Here is a 16,870-nt window from a genome sequence, read left to right on the forward strand (position 1 = left end):
GGCATGAGCAGGCATACAGAGTGTGATAATCTTGTTCTCCTTGCAATATTTCTTGAATTCAACAAAGTGGTGACTTTCATGACCATCAAGGATCAAGAGGCGATAGTGACTGTTCATTCACTTAGCTGTGGCCTGATCAAAGTGCTTTAGCCACTCAAGACCCAGCTTGTTATTAGTCCATCCATTTTCACTTAATGCAATAACCCAATCACTGGGGAGGTCGTATTCTTAGTACTAATTGGCAAGGTGATCTTTGCCTGCACCAATGATAAACAGTGGGATTGACTGACTGTCTGCATTAATTCCCTTGATCACAGTAATCCACTCACAGTTTCCAGGCTGTACTTGCTTTGGTTTTTCTCACCTGTGGGAGCTTGTAACAACTGTTCCAGGCTCAATCAAGCCCATCATAAAGCCAGTCTCATCAAAGTTCCAGATATCATCTAATGGGATACTGTATTTTGCAATTGTATTCTCTATAAGCTGAAACCAGCTATGAATAATTGTTGGATCTTCACATTGAGCTCCCTGATAGTTGTACCTTTGAAATAGAGATGTCTTGAGCTCTGGTTGTCACTTAATGAAGTTAAAGGCCTAGTGCTTGCCAATGTGTGGTGTGTCACAGTTAGCACACAGAGAGTTCACTATATCTTCCACATATGATATTCATGAGGGAAATCCTCATGAATCTAGGTCAAGAATGAATTTGACTAATATCTCCTCTTCCTGATTAGATAGTAACTGTGATTTCAGGACAGAATCATGTTGTGATTGAATGCTGCCCTTATGGTGATGTAGCCTAGGCTCAGGGACATTATACACCTTTGCAGTGTGCTGGGTACTTAATTTTTGATTATTTTGAACAGCCTGGAGGGCAAGAAGGGTCCTGGCTTCAGTTGAGGGTTCTGGCATTATTGGTCGTTGAGAAATATCTGATTGAAAAAAATCTATGATGTGAGAGGGAAAAGTGCATTGCTCACTTATCATATACATTACAATGTATTCCTAGTTTCTAAGCTGTACTTATTTTGGCTTTCTACGTTTATTTATACCTGTGATGACTATTCCACTGTGAATTATGCCTATCATGAAGCTGGTCTTATCAATATTATAGATACTATCTGATGAGATGCTATACTTTACAATTGTTTTCACCACAAGTTAGAACTAGTTATTAGTAGTAGCTATGTCTTTAAACTGAGCTCTCTAGTACTTATGCTCCTGAAAAAAAACATGTCTTGAGCTTTACTTGTCACCTGATGAAGTTTGAAGCCCAAGGTCAAGTTCTTCACACAATTGATCAGCCCATTCCTCCCACACAACACAGATGAGGGGGCAATCCTCACAAATCTAGGTCAAGAATAGAGTGGATAAAGATCTCTTCCTCTTAGTCAGATAGATTGTACAATTTCAGGATAATATTGCCCTAGACTTGGATGCCCTTCTGTTGATGCCATAGGGTTGTTTGGTTAACTCTATAGATCACTATGACACATTAGAGTTTCAATTCTAGATTATTATGAAGGGCCTGAAGGGTCAGAAGCATTCTATCATCATAATTAGCCTGCAACATGCTGGGTGGTTGAGAATCAATTGATCAAATAGAGAAGGTATAGATTGAGGCATTTTTGTTTCACTTGCTATGCTGTTGCACGCACTATAACGTCAATGATAAGCGAATGCACCAACTATGTGAATGCACCACAAATATCAACCCTTGAGACAAAACAGAGCATAAAAACACAACAAAACATCTAATTGATTGAAACTAAGTGTTATACTCTTCTATAGACACTGTAGCAGCTTTCTGACAAGTTCTTGAACTATGACTAGCCTTTCCACAAGTTCTACACAGCGGAGACGCCTACATCCGCTCCCCCCCATTTCTATTTTCGCTCCCCTCCCCTGTTTTTTTGGATTATATAATCAAGATTTTGCTGTGAGCCCTTGGCAGCACCAGCAAGCAGACTTACAGATACACCAGATAGAGATGGAGACTGTAGAATAGATCTTAAATGTTGAATCAGTTGGTTTATTAAAGGGTTCAAGTCTATGCTACGTCCTGGCACGATTCCTTTTGTATTGTGGTGTCAATCATGTCACGTGATCAGCCACAATAGGTTCGGATAAGTGGGGCACGTATGGGACGCCACTTAACATATATACCGCGCCACGCAACAGTTCCACTTTCAACACTCCCCCTGTAAAAATTGGTCCTTAAAGTATATATATTAAGTTAGGTGAAAATTCGTTCACCCCTCTCTCCATTTATCTTCGTCTCCTTCCCACAGATAAGAACCCAGTCTTATCTATTTACCCGAACATTCTCCGGAGCACTCGTGGACGTTTTCTCAACATCCCCCCCACTTTCCCGGAGCTCCGGAGAAGTGGGTACATCTGGCCATTGTGCTTGTGGATCTCGTACTCCGATCATCAATCTGAATTCTGGCATTTTCTGAGGACCAAGCGGTTTTGTCAACCCGTCTGCCGCCATTTTCGCTGTTGGAATATATCCGATCTTAATCCGACCTTCCTTAATCCATTGCTTGATGGCATGGTGCTGTATGTCGATGTGCTTAGTCGCCTTCTTCACACCCAGGGATTTTGCAATTTTAATTGCCGCTTGGTTATCTCCTAGAACTAGGGTCTCGTCTTTCAAACACAATGTCTGACTTTTCCCAGTTCCAGTTTCGAAAATTTCCAGAATCTTATTGAGTATCCGTCGAAGATGGATTCCTTCCTTGGCGCATGGAGTTAGTCCGATATATTCGGCCTCCGTAGTTGATGTTGCGATCGCTGCTTGTTTCTTTGAACTCCAGCTTATCGCTCCCCCAAGCCCAACGAAAATTAATCCGCTGACAGACTTCCGATCATTTGCGTTCGCATAGTCGGCATCGCTGTATCCAACGATATCCATCCCCCCTCGGCGTGCTTCGAAGCAAATAGAGAATTCGGCAGTATCACGCAAATAGCGTAACACCCTCTTTACTCCACCAAGGTGTCTGGGTGTTGGTCTCGCAGATGCCTGTGCAAGGCTTGACACTGCAAATGCTATGTCCGGTCTCGTCATCATGGCTGGGTACATTATCTTTCCCAGGATTGACTGGTAACTCTTCGAGTCCAAGACCTTCTCGTCCTCATGTGCTGGCTCGACGTCCCCCCAATCTCCCACTGGCGTACGGATGGGTGACCTCCGGTGTTCATCGAACCTCGCTTCCTCCACCATCCTCCGGATGTATTGCCTCTGATTTATCCAGAGTCTTCTCTGTGGCCTGTCTCGTGATACTTGTATCCCGATGATCTGAGTTGTCTCACCCAAATCCTTGATGACGAATCTCTTCGAAAATAACTGCTTGAACCATTTTATCGATTTGTCGTCCATCGCTGCTATGGTTATGTCGTCCACATAAAGCAAAACCAGCATCTTTCGTCCTGCATGATACAACAAACACGGCTCTGTGACTATGTTCTCAAATCCCAAAGATTTAAGGTACCCTGTGCAGTCCTCATTCCACTGGTATGCTGCTTGTTTCAACCCATATAGACAGCGATCCAGTTTTGCCACCATTCCCTTGGGACATTCAACATTCGCTGGAAGCTCAATGAAGACTTCCTCTTTTATCTTGGATTGCGCAAACGCATTGCACGCATCCACTTGATGGCATTCCATGTTGTACTGGCATACGGTCGCCAAAAACAATCTCAATGTAGCGCTGCTAGGAGTCGGTGCAAAACTCTCAAAGAAATTCACTCCGTATTCTTGTCGAAAGCCTCTCACCACCAGTCTAGCTTTGTATTTCTCAAGTTTCCCATCAAGGTCATACTTCTTTGTAAACACAAATCGCGTGTCGATCGGGATACACCCCTCTGGTTTAGGGACGAAATGCCAGGTTCTGAAGTCCGTCAACGCCTTCAACTCCTTCTGGATTGCTCCTTTCCATCCCTCACTCTCGGTCGGATGTCGAATCGCATCGTCCAGTGTCATGGAAGGTTCAGACAGCGCTATCATGGCCCTCTGTTGCGTTCCATCCTCTTCGTGTATTCTGATCCTCTGACTTGGCGGTTGATCATCCTTCACCTCAACGTCTTCACTCAGTCTTCTCTTCGGTATTTTCAGATTCAGCGACTCGATTAGGAGATTCAACCTTGCATTGACTGCATCCAGTTGTGTTGTGTCCGTGCCTGTTATAGCCTTTGTTTCCGAAAAGGGCTTCACCGATTGCTCTTCTCTACCCTGATCTTCGACTTGACCTTGAGGCATCTTTATCTCGTCATGTGTCTGATCTCTCTCCGTGAGTTCTTCCTGTCGTGAATCCCTTGGATTAAAAATTCGAGGTTCTTCGGGAGTACTACTACTCTCCGGTCTCTCCACCTCTTTCTCTTCTTTTGGGCTCTTAGGTTTCATCTTTTCATAGAAGTGCACTGATTCGGTAACCCGGACCTTCTTAGCATCAATATCCCACAAAACGTACCGGCCATCAACGTTTTCATCATATCCTAGTAGTAGAGATTCACTCCCCCTAGAACCATGTTTAGACGTTGCCAAGTGTCTAATTACTCGACATCCCCATCTCCTAATATGGTCGGTTCTTGGCTCAATTCCAAAGAAGAGCGTATGTGGGACACCTTGCGTACTCAATGTCCTGTTTGCAATGTACACTGTCGCTTTTGCGGCTTCCACCCAAAATCTGCCACCCAAACTTGTTTCGGATAGCATCGTTCTGACACCATCGTTCACTGTCCTAATCGCTCTTTCTGCGATTCCATTCTGACTTGACGAGTCTGTAAGCGTATAGGTTGGTTCCGTCCCATTAGCCTTTCTCCATACCTCGAAGATTTGCTTCAGTTCCGGCGCATTATCGCTTCTTGTCCTCTTAATAGTTTTACCCATCTTGAGTTCAATCCCTTTTCGCCATTCATCCAGAGCTCTTTGGACTTCACTCTTCTTCTTCAGCGGTAGCACCCATTTGTACCTGGAGAAGCTGTCAACGATTATCGCATACCATCGGTGACCCTTTCTCCCAGGCTCATGCGGTCCAGATACATCCACTGATATGCTGTCAAGAGGTTCCTCTGCAGCCATTGACATTGTCGGACTCCCATGACTCCTTGTCATTTTGCCTTTTGAGCAGTCCTCACACGCAAAATCCTCTGGCCTCGGGGGTGTTTTGTCTGGATTGATCACCCTCAGCCTCTTGTCATCAACATGACCAAATCTTCGATGCAAATCGTCGTATGCAAGCAAACACGTACTCGTGACCGTGTCATCCCTTCTCAATGGAATAACGATTTTCTCTTTTCCATCGTCAATAGTAACTTCCATGTCCTTGAACAGGACTGATTTTCCTTCTTTCATCAAGGCCATAACTGATATCAAATTTTCGGACAATTCTGGCACATATAAAACTTTGGATAAATTGAGCCTTTTATTCCCAACTCGAACGTCTACTGAACCAATCTTGGATGCCCCAATGCGACTCCTATCCGCCAACCTAACTGTCTCCTGTGTTTCCTTTGCGTTTTTCAACACTGTTAGCTCTTTCGTCATATGACACGAGCACCCGGAATCAATTATCCAGTTATGGCGTTTAGGGCACTTACCACATTGGTTCTCCTTGACGGCCGTATTTGCTTTCTGTTGGGAATCGTTTTTCTTCTTGGCCCAACAATCCACTGCCTTATGTCCTCCCTTATTGCAGTTGAAACACTTCAATCCGGACTTGCCGCGTGTGTTCATTTTCTCTTCGGTCTTCTTCAAGTCCGATATTGGCTGCAACAGTTTTAAGGCTTTCTCGGCTGTCAGTCCATCGCGATAGCACTGCTTCGCCACATCCCTATACTCTTTCGGGAGTCCTATCAGGAAAAATTTGAGCGTCGCTTTGTCGTTGACCTCCTGCTTGGTGTTGTATAGTGCAAACTTCGTCTTGTAGTAATACCAATTCTGAATCATGTTCAGATCCTTTCTCAATGTTGTCCGTAGGTATTTTCCCATATCCTCGAACTCCGCATCAACGGTATCCGGAGCACAAATCGTCTCCAACACTTTATAGGCCTCTCGGACTGTACCCTGACTGCCTATCACTTGAAACGATTCACTCAGGCTAAGGCGAAGTATGCGCATAGCCAGCTCCTCGTCTTTCTTTTGGTTCCTACCAGAACCCCCGTTGCTTCTCTCCACACCTTCCATTGGATTCTCATCCAGCAAGTAATGCAGTTCCTCATTCTGCAGTTGAAGCACAAAACTTGCTTCCCACTCCTTCCAATTGTTGTTGTCGAGCTTGATCGCCATTGTCGTGAATTTTCCGCTCGGTTCGTTCCGCTGGATCTGAAGTGTAGTGGAAATGATGTAAAGATAACAAAATATAATATAATAAGCAACCTTGATTTGCTTTCTAAGAACAATCATTGTTCTCCGAAGGTAATTCGATATAGGCTCATAACCTGTAAAAATTGGTCCTTAAAGTATATATATTAAGTTAGGTGAAAATTCGTTCACCCCTCTCTCCATTTATCTTCGTCTCCTTCCCACAGATAAGAACCCAGTCTTATCTATTTACCCGAACATTCTCCGGAGCACTCGTGGACGTTTTCTCAACACCCCCAGAGCTCATCTTGAGACTCCATCCCTAGCATCCTCACAAACCCCATGTGCTTAATCTTGGCTAGTGGTTTCATCAGTCCATCTGCCACCATGTATGCAGTCCCCACATGCTGTACATTTATCTTGTTTCATTTGGTGAGATCTCACAGGCTGTAGTAGTGCACATCAATCTGCTTGACTCACCCCAGGCCACCCTTGGCTTGTGCCAGTGCAACTGCTCCTTCATTGTCATATTGTAGGTCAGCCATGACTTCAGAGGATGTTGTGGTGAGCTCTCCTTTCCATTGGCTTTATAATCTGACTCTATCCCATATATCTTGAATCAACCTAGTCAGATGCTGAGATTCTTTGGTGCATTAGGATAGTGCTATATATTTGGCCTCAGTGGTTGAAGTGCTTATCGATTTCTGTAGCTGGCTTTTCCAGCTCAAGCAACCTCTAAAGATCTTAAACATATAGGCTAGATTGAGTATTACTTAGTGCTGTATAGGTATTAGATGAGGTGGTGCAATGCCTTTTCATGTCTGACAGCTGGGTTCACCAAGTGTTAGCACAATTTATTCACTGTGTAGGCAATGTCAGGTTGAGTTTGCTATGCCAACCCATGTAGTGTTGGTACCAGTGCATGTCAGCTTATGGCTCCTCTGTTTACTGTGGAAGCAGGAGCCTGTTCTCACTGGCAACTGGTGTTGTCATTGTCCTGTTTCTCTCACTGGTGAAACCTATGTCTTAGACAATCTCATTCACATAGTGCTCCCATGATAACTATAATCTTCTATTGGCCCTGTCACAAGTAACTTTGACACCAAGTATTACTTCCACTAGACCTAGGTCCTTGATGCCAAAACACTCCTTCATCTTAGTCTTGAACCATTCTATGTGTGAGCAGTCCTTGGCAGCACAGGGCATGTCATCTACATACAAGAGAATGTAGATGCCTTGTTCATAGTGTCTAAAAAGGCATGGATTACTGCCTAGGCATGTGAATCCTAGTGAGACCAGGTATCTCAATATCACTTCATACCAGTCATGTGCTGCCTGCTTAAGTCTATATAGGCTCTTCCTGAGTTTGAGGACACATCCCTATAGGACCTTGGTCAGACCTTCAGGGACTCTAAGATATATGTCCTCCTTCAACTTTGACTCTGTGAACACATTGTTCACATTGATCTAGTCACATTCCAGGTCCAGATTCCCCACCATAGCCATGAACAGCCTGAGGGATGTGGAACTGGCAGTTGCTGTGTAAGTGTCTGTGAAGTCCACACTAAGCCTCTAGGTGAATCCCCTGACTATGAGCTGACTCTTGAGTTTTCACAGTGAGCCATCAATATGGTGCTTCAGTTGAAATACCCATTTTGTCATTAGGAGATTCATTCCTTCCTTGTGAGCCACAATCTCCCAAGTGTTGTTGGCAATAAGTGCTGTGAGTTCTGCCTCAATTGATTCTACCCACATCTCCCCCCAATCTGGGTCATTGACAGCATCCCAGTAGGTTCTCAGGACAGGGACATGCTCCTTTGGCCTAGATTGATCAAGACCAGCTAGCATCACACAGGCCTTTTTGACTACCTTGGTTGACTTAATCAGTTCTTTGTGCATATAGTGTTTGCCAGCTTTCTGGCTAGACAACTCTTCCAATCTCTGAGCTGTTTCTTCAGACATGATAGTGCTTTCAACCTCTTCTTCAGCATCAATTGGTAAGATCTCTGGTGTCTGTGCAGTCATGATAGGAATGAGTCTCAATTCAGTATCTACACCCTTTCCAGTTAGTGTGTCCTCCATTGTCTGCTCCTGTGCTACCTTAGTCAGGGCAGGTTGCATCTCAGTGTCATGATCCTCATCACTCAGTGGGTGAACTATCAAGTCATCCTCAGGCTCCAGCATTGTGGTGTCTTTGGTAGATGCTTAGGATTGTGCTTCTTCAGTTTGTTCATCCTGTACCATTTCCACAGCTCCCCCAGCTCCCCTTGGGTGTCTAACCAGTCTCCTGGCTGGGGGTGTGTTGATTAGGATAGGGATATCTGACAGAATGTTGAGGTTAATTCCTGCCACCCCTGCTGGTGTCTCATCATACCAATCTACAATTGAGGCTGTGGTGATTCTTTTGATGTCCAGAGCCTAGAAACACCATATCTTGGTGGTGTCTTGGTAGTAGCCTACAAACACAGCCCATCTTGCTGCATCCATCATTTTGTCTTTTCATGTTTGATCTGGCAGTGACTAGGAGTCCAAGTACATGAAGGCTTCACATCCCTATAGGTGCATGTGATCAATGGTTGGTTTCATTCCATAGAAGGTCTCCAGTCTGCTCTCACCTGTGTTTGAACTGCAGGTCTTCATATTGAGCACATAGCATGTTGTCTCCATTGCTAGCAGCCAGAAGCATGTTGGGAGCTTGAATCCCTTCAGAAGTGCTCATATGCCTTCGTCTAGACTGTGATGGAAGTGTTTTGCCTTGCCATTTTGCCAAGAGATATATGGAACTATGAGTTGTTGTATTACACCATCAGTTTTCTGCCACTAGGAAGACAGTTGGACTAGCTCAGGTGTGTTGTCTGTTCTTATGGCTCCTAGTCTTTGCCTGCATCTATTCTCAGCTTCTGCCTACTAATCACACAGCACCTGTGGTGCCTCATTATGAGTTCACAGTCTACACACCTAGCACATGCTTGAGTATGTGTCAATGATAACTAGAGAATAGAGTGACTTGTCAAGGACTAGTGAGCCAAACTTTCCTGCAATGTCTACATGGACAAGTTCTAGGGCATAGGAGGGTGTATATTGACTTGTCTTCAGCATTCATTTCATCATTTTAGTTTGTGAGCATGTGTGACATTTTGCCATTGTCATAGGAGGGTGAGCACTGGCCTGTTTGTAGATATCTTTGATGGATCCCTCTACTAGATGTGTGAACTTTCCATGAGAGAAACTGTGGTCATGTGGGACTACTGTCTCTTCATCTGTGTCTATCTCAGGTGCCTCATCACTGTCTTCTTGACTTTGTTCTGTTGTAGTCACTACTAAGTATGCCTTTGCATTCCTAATTGGTCTTTCCTGAGTTGTATTCAGGGGTTGGATTCTGTATAGATTGTCATCTCTCTCAGCTTTGAGGACTGTCTTCCCTGAGCTATCTTGGAAAGTGAACTTCTCTACATTGACATTCCCAGTGAGTCCTTGGTCACATAGTTTTGACACTGAGAGCAGGTCATCATTAAGTTCTGGGACATGTAAAACATTGGGGACCACCAGCTTCTTGTTGGTACTATCTGATACATCTACTTCACCTTGGCCTATCTATTCAGTTCCTTCAGTTACAGTTTGAATTGCCCCTCCCCCTACTTTGTAGGTCTGTTTCTGAAAGTGTGTCAGTGACTTGCTCATGTGATAGGTCACACCACTGTCAACAATCATGGAGGTTTGAGGCAACTCACTCTGCTGGAACTGCATGAACTGGGCAAAGAGTGGGCAGTCTGCTTGCTTGTGGCCTGGTTGAAGGTGGGCAAAGCAGCTTCCTGTCTTCTTCTTCTACCTTGGTGCTGCCTGAGATGTGCTCATGGCTGCACAGTGTGCCTGAGGTAGTGGCTGTGCCACCTGATGGTCCATCTCAGCATCAATCATGTCCCCTAGTATCTTAGAGGTGGTGTCTTTCTGCAAAAGTCCAAACTCAACGTGGTCTTTGAGGTACTGGGGAAGGGCCTGTGCTATGCACTGGAGCAAGATCTGGTCTTCTTTGACAGACTGTGCTTCTACCTTCTCGAATTCCAGGAGGAGGTCATGATGTCTGTGTAGTTGATCCCACAATTCACACACATTGCCATTGTAAGTAGGACTGAGGATGGCCTTGACTGCCTCCTTTTTCTTAGCACCCAAGAACTGACTTGATTCTTCTCACAGCATTTTGAAAGCTACAGCTGGCTCCTGACACCAATTGGCCTGTTGGGCCCAGCTTCCATTCAGCCCTGTGACCATGATGTGGGCTGTTTTCAATGTCTTGTCAGAGGACAGTAGTTCCTCTGCATCTGAGTTTAGGACTACATGGATAAGTCCTCCCATGTTGAGGAGCTTCAGCAACTCCACCTTCCATTCAAGCCAGTTGGCTCTGTCAAGTGTAACTCTCATATGTGCCACACCACTCATTGTGATAGAAGCCATGACACTAGAGATGTAGTTAGGTAAATAAAATAGCAATGTGCACTTGGGTTAGTGCACTGGGCTCATAACCTGTTGAATAAAATATTTCTTAATTGGGATTTTCTATGTATTATCTTCTCCCCCAAAGTACTCACTGCTCTTGGGAGATTCCACCCCCTTTTATATCAGTACCCCAGGTGGGTCCCTATACCTGGCCCTACCTGACGCCACAGTCTCCACTCTTCTGGGACTTGTAGGAACTTTCCAGTACTTGCTGGTGAGCTCTACTTTCAACATTACCCTTGTTAATGAGAATGATAAGCGAATGCACCAAAAATATTGACCCTTGAGACAAAACAGAGCATAAAAACGCAACAAAGCATCTAATCGATTGAAACTAAGTGTTATGCTCTTCTGTAGACACTGTAGCAGCCTTCTAACAAGTTCTTGAATTATGACTAGCCTTTCCACAAGTTCTACACAGCCTTACCCTTGCTACTCCTGACCCCCCCAGACCACCACTTCAGGATAATTCTGCCATCACCTGTGCATCAATGTCTATCTGATCAGTCTCACTCCTTCCCTCATCTAGATTCATCTCCCCTCTATTCTGTAGTATAGTTCTTTTTGTTCTATGACGCCTGCTAAGGGTCTCATTTGCCTGTTGAAGGATCTAGACCTCAGACTTCAACAAGGTGTTCTTGTAATGATCTACGGATCATGTATGGTTCAGGCCTTGCCCTCACCCAGGAAACCATACGATGCACCAAAAGCTCCCTTTTCTCCCTAGCGTCTACCTAGTGTCCTCCTAGCATCTCCCTAGCGTCTACCTAGTGTCCTCCTAGTGTCTTCCTAGCGTCTCCCTCTAGTCCCCCTACCAAAGTGCATCTCTCCCAACGTACATATAAACCACTTGACCACCGTCGTTAGCATAGCTCCCTTTAGTTTCTCTTAGAACTTATCGAGTTCTTCTTAAATACAGAGCTGTTATACAATTGAATCTTCTTGTATCTCGTGAAGCCTTACAGTTCTGGCACATTGTTGTGTTCATTCCTTTTGAAAATGACTCAAGTGCCTGGATAATTAGTGTTGGGGAGGTGCTTTGATGCCTTCTAATTCGCTTTTCAAGATATTCAGATTGAGAATTGGCTTCTAGCACTGTCTTTGTTGTCTTAGAAACCCAAGGGTCAGGAGGGCCAGCCTCCTCCTCGATCGGTGTTGGAGTCCGTACCTGCACATCAAGCTTAGATATCACACTTTCTGGATCTAAATGAATGATTCCAGCGCCTCTAAAACCCCCCTTGATATTGCTTTCCGTCATAGCTGCTTGGTGGGCAGCATAAAAAGCCTGAAAGAAATCAGCCTTGGAAACGTGGGTTATCGAGCACCTGATCAGATGCTCAATTTCTCGACCATAAGCCTTCTTCAGTGGCCCAAAGCACCTGACATCAAGAGGCTGAAGTAGATGAAGGGAATGAGCTGGCATACAAAGTGTGATGATGTGGTTCTCTTCACAATATTTCTCAAAATCGGCTGAGTGGTGGCTTTGATGCCCATCGACGATAAGAAGCCGATAGCGACTGTTTGATCAGGCTATTGTATGGTGATTGAAGTGCTTGAGCCACTTAAGACCTGTATCATTGTCGGTCCACCCATTTTGAGTCGTGGCAATAGCCCAATCCCCTGGCAGGTTACTTTCTCAGTACCAGCTGGAGAGGTGATATTGGCACGAAACCACGATGAATGGTGCGACTGCCCAGCCTTCAGCATTAATCGCCTGAATAACTGTGACCCATTCCCGGTTTTGCAGGCTGCAATGATTTAGCCTTTCCACGCCTTTCTGCACCTGTGATGACAATTCCACTTGCAATGACACCCATCATAAAGCCAGTCTCATCAAAGTTGTAGACATCAGTGAGGCTGATACTGTATTTTGCAATTGTGTTCTCCACAAGCGTGAACCAACTGTGAAAAATAGCTGGATCTTCGCATTTGGCCCTCTTGTAGTCATATCTACGATTAAAACACGCCTTGAGGTCTGGCTGTCACTTGACAAAGTTGGAAGCCCAGCGCTTGCTGACGCGTGACGCGTCGCGGTCGGTGAGCAGTCAGTCGGCCATTTCTTCAACACCACGTAGTTGCAGGGGGTACCCTCGTGAATCCAAGTCAAGAATGAACTTGACAATGACCTGCTCTTCTAGATCGGATAGTCTGCATGAGTTGGGGATGTTATTGCGTCGACATTGAATCCCATTCTGTCGGCGACAAAGGGTATGATAATCCACCTGGTATAATCTAGCGGCAGGTTGGAGACCTAATTTCAGGTTAGTTTGAACTGCCTGAAGAGTGAGAACAATATTAGCCTTATTTTTTGGTTGCACTATGTTTTTTGGTGAACAAATAGTGTAAGAGGCAGACATTCTGTGAGTCCTCGAGACCAGGGTGTGTCACATGACTGGTCAGCTGACAGACCATGCACGATGATCCTTCTGGTTGTTGTCAGGGGTATGTACTTCTCTACCCCTCTTCTGCTTAGAATCTAGATAGTTCGATAGTTTGAATGATAACGCATATTTGAATTTACAAATAGTTGATTAGATGTGAAAATGAGAGATTGGAAGATTTTTGGTGCATTCGCTTATCATTGACGTTAGATGTTTTGTTGTGTTTTTATGCTCTGTTTTGTCTCAAGGGTTGATATTTTTGGTGTGTTTGCATAGTTGGTGCATTCACTTATCATTGATGTTAATCTATCTGATCAAGTAAAATTAACCACTAATGTACACAATAAGCATGTGCACCAAACAAGTATGCGCACCAAAAATCAAATAACATCACTTTCTTCCATTTGAACAATCAATTCTCAACTATTAAATATGCCCCAACCAAATAATGAGGGTAATATAATTCTTGCTCTTCAAGCCCTTCAGAATGACTGAAAATTAAGTCTCCAACAGGCTGCAAAGACATATGAAGTGAGCTATTATAAGTGTTGTCACTAGCACCATGGTATTCAATCTGAGTATGACTGGATCCCTAAATCATGAAAACTCTCTGATCTAGAAGAGGAGACTATTTACAGTTTATTATTGACCTGGATTCATGAGGATTTCCTCTATGACTTTGTGGTATTGAAGAAATGGCTAATAAACTCCTTACTGACTGTCATGTTTCACCTGTTGGTAAGTACTAGGCTTCTAACTTCATCAAGTGACAACCAGACCTCAAGACACAATTTGATCATAGATAGAACTATCAAAGAGCCAAATGTGAAGATCCTACAATTATTCACAATTGGTTCAGGCTCATAGAGGACACAATCACTAAGTACAGCATTACACTTGTCATTATTTATAACTTTGATGAGACTAGGTTTATGATAGGCCTCATTGTGAGTGGAATAGTTGTCATAGGTGTAGAAAGACATGGAAAGGCTAAATCAGTACACCCTGGAAACCAGGAATGGGTTACTGCTATTCAGGCAATCAATGCTAAAGTCTAGGTGATTGTACTGTTTATTGTAGTTGCAGGCTGATATCACCTTGCCAGCTGGTACTAAGAAAGCAACCTTCCAGGGGATTTGGCTATCATGACAACCTATAATGGCTGGACTGATAATGAGACAGGCCTTTAGTGGCTTAAGCACTTTGATCAGTATACAAAGGCATGATATAGTGGTTGCTATTGCCTTCTGATCTTCAATAGTCATGAAAGCTACCACTCAGTTGACTTTGAGAAATACTGTAAGGAAAACAACATTATCACACTTTGTCTGCCATCTCATTCATCTCATATACTCTAGCCTCTTGGCATTGGCTGCTTTGGACCTCTCAAGAAGGCATATGGTCAAGAAATCAAGCATCTGACCAGGTGTTCAATAACCTATGTTTCCAAGACTGACTTCTTTACAGCATTTTATACTGCCCACCAAGCCACTATGACAGAAAGAAATATTAAGGGGGATTTAGAGGAGCTGCACTTGTTCCTTTAGATCATGAAAGTGTTATGCTCGAGGGCGATCCGGAGTGTGGCGTCCTTGAACTTCTCCGTTTCTACCTGCCACTTTATGGACTTGACATGGCCGCCAGTCTGTTTCTCGATTTGCTTCACAAACCACTCTTCCTTTTTCTGGGTCACAGGGCTGTTGTCACTCAAAATGTAAAAGTCTGTCAGGTTGGTGATGCAGGTGTGTGTCCATTTCTTCTCCAATTCACACGCTTTCACTCCACAGGCCTCCCTGATCTGTTTGAGTTTCATGGCTGTGGCTGTGGTTTTGGGTAGGTGGAGAGCCCAGCCTGAGTTCACTTTCTTCATCATTATCTCAGATGGCTTGCTACCCATGGCTTTCACCACTTCTTCCCCAGCGATGCCTTCATTAGCAGCCGTCAGTCCTCGGATGAAGACCCTGACCATCTTTTCCTTTTCCTTGGTCGTTTTTTTAGTGGTGGTCTTGCTTTTCAATACCACTGTCTTGTTTGTCCCTTTGTCTCCCTGGGACGCGATCACTGTGTAAGATTGGGGCCCATTGTCCACCTTGTTTCCTTTCTTCAGGTTTGGGGCCTTGGTGTCTTTCACTGCATCCATGTGTTTTGGGATGTTCACATTGGGGTTGCCTGTGGTCTGGCCTCCCTGGAGGAGTTTGAGCATCGCTCTGAACTCTGCAGAGACGTGGCCAGCTAGTGTCTTCACAGTGGCGTCTCCTTTGGCCATTGCGATGGCCTGGTTGCATACTTTGGGAATGGTTTCTTCCAGCCAGAGTGTGGCCTTCGCCCTCAGCTCGAACTGTCTCATTTCCGCAGCGATGCCTCTGCGTGCTAACGCGATGTTGCGTTCTTTTTCCATGGCCCGACCCTTGCGGGGCTTGGTGGCCTCGTCAGGCGTCTCTTTCTCCATGGCCCAGCCCTCGTGCGGCTTGTTGGCTTTGTCCCGCGTCTCTTCCGCGACCTTTTGCACAGGTGAGGTCACCAGCTCCTCGACTGGGACCACGGTGTCATTTGCGTTAGTCATATCCACCTCGGTTTCAATGGACGCGTCTGGGTGGTCATCGTCTGTCTTGTTCTCTTGTGTGAGATCTGGCAGTGCATTCCCTGGTGCAACCTCCCACTCCATAATGTCTTCGTTTTATTGTGTTGGTAGTCTTTGTCGTTGTAGAGTGTATATTTGTAGGGTTGCCTAGGGTTATCTCCTTTTCCTGAAGTACTGGAACCTTTGCTCCTTGTGACCTTCTACGACTACATCTTGAGGATTTAGTTGCTACCTGTGCATCAATATCTATCTGATTAATTAATTGTAATGCTTCCCCTATAGTCACAGGCCCTTCTTTTTATATCCTAGTCCTTTTTCCCCTCTAGCACTGCCCTACTCTCTTATTCTACATACTCTAATGGCTTGAAAGATGTAAAGGGAAACACAGGAGCAGGATGGGTCACCACTATAGACAGAGCTACCCTGGAAACAGGACACAGTGCTCTAGGCAAATGGGTGGAGGTTGCAGACATAGAAGTGTACAGGGCATGTGAAGCAGCCAAGCAGGCTGTTGCACACACAGACACTGAGGAAATCTGGATATGTCTGGACAACCAAGGAGTAGTCAACCAACTGTGCAACCCACAAATGCAAAACAGTACCTCCTAGGACATCATAGACAAGACAAAACAGACCCTAAACACATGGAAGAACAGGAAGGACAGGAGACATGTCCAAGTGCTCTAGGTCCTAGGACATGTAGGCCTAGAGGGAAATGAACAAGCCAATGTATAAGCCAAGCTCAGATGCCTCAGACACAACCACAAACCCTGTGCCAGCCTGGCAGGGGCAAGGAGGTGGAGGCAAAACCAACTACATGAGGAGTATGAAAAATAGTGGAAAAGGCAAAAGGGATATCACCTACTGTAGGACATTCCATGCAGTCCCCTGTTTTGAACACCAGGCTACAAAGGAATGGACAGAATAGAACTGGGACACATCCTAGCAGCTAGGATGGGACATGGAGACTTTGACTAGTACTATGACTATTTCAATCACCAATGCCTATGCAAATGCATCCACTGCGAGTAGCTAAAAGAGTGAGGACATATGTGGACATGCAGGACTTTACCAAGCCTGTAGGGCTAGAGGTTTACAGACAAGCTACTG

General features: G+C 44.8%; 4 protein-coding genes across 4 annotated transcripts; all 4 read right to left on the reverse strand.

Moving 5' to 3' along the window:
• Window positions 1-2,305: 2,305 nt before the first annotated feature.
• HOO65_050277 (Retrovirus-related Pol polyprotein from transposon TNT 1-94) lies at window positions 2,306-6,289 on the reverse strand (the record flags this gene model as incomplete). Its single annotated transcript, XM_071003104.1, has 2 exons — window positions 2,306-5,367; window positions 5,602-6,289. 2 exons carry the CDS (start codon window positions 6,287-6,289, stop codon window positions 2,306-2,308), a joined length of 3,750 nt encoding a protein of 1,249 aa, XP_070858336.1.
• A 1,626-nt stretch (window positions 6,290-7,915) lies between these two features.
• HOO65_050278 (Retrovirus-related Pol polyprotein from transposon TNT 1-94) lies at window positions 7,916-8,488 on the reverse strand (the record flags this gene model as incomplete). The annotated part of the gene is made up of 1 exon (XM_071000834.1): window positions 7,916-8,488. One exon carries the CDS (start codon window positions 8,486-8,488, stop codon window positions 7,916-7,918), a length of 573 nt encoding a protein of 190 aa, XP_070858337.1.
• Window positions 8,489-10,129: 1,641 nt separating this feature from the next.
• Window positions 10,130-10,741, reverse strand: HOO65_050279 (uncharacterized protein; the record flags this gene model as incomplete). Its single annotated transcript, XM_071003537.1, has 2 exons — window positions 10,130-10,481; window positions 10,530-10,741. 2 exons carry the CDS (start codon window positions 10,739-10,741, stop codon window positions 10,130-10,132), a joined length of 564 nt encoding a protein of 187 aa, XP_070858338.1.
• A 3,981-nt stretch (window positions 10,742-14,722) lies between these two features.
• Window positions 14,723-15,844, reverse strand: HOO65_050280 (uncharacterized protein; the record flags this gene model as incomplete). The annotated part of the gene is made up of 1 exon (XM_071000835.1): window positions 14,723-15,844. The coding sequence occupies one exon, from the start codon at window positions 15,842-15,844 to the stop codon at window positions 14,723-14,725; it is 1,122 nt and encodes a 373-aa protein (XP_070858339.1).
• Between the last annotated feature and the right edge of the window lie 1,026 nt (window positions 15,845-16,870).

The sequence above is a fragment of the Ceratocystis lukuohia genome (assembly GCF_044167205.1).
Source record: "Ceratocystis lukuohia strain C4212 chromosome Unknown Supercontig5_pilon, whole genome shotgun sequence".
Classification (NCBI taxonomy): Eukaryota; Fungi; Ascomycota; class Sordariomycetes; order Microascales; family Ceratocystidaceae; genus Ceratocystis; species Ceratocystis lukuohia.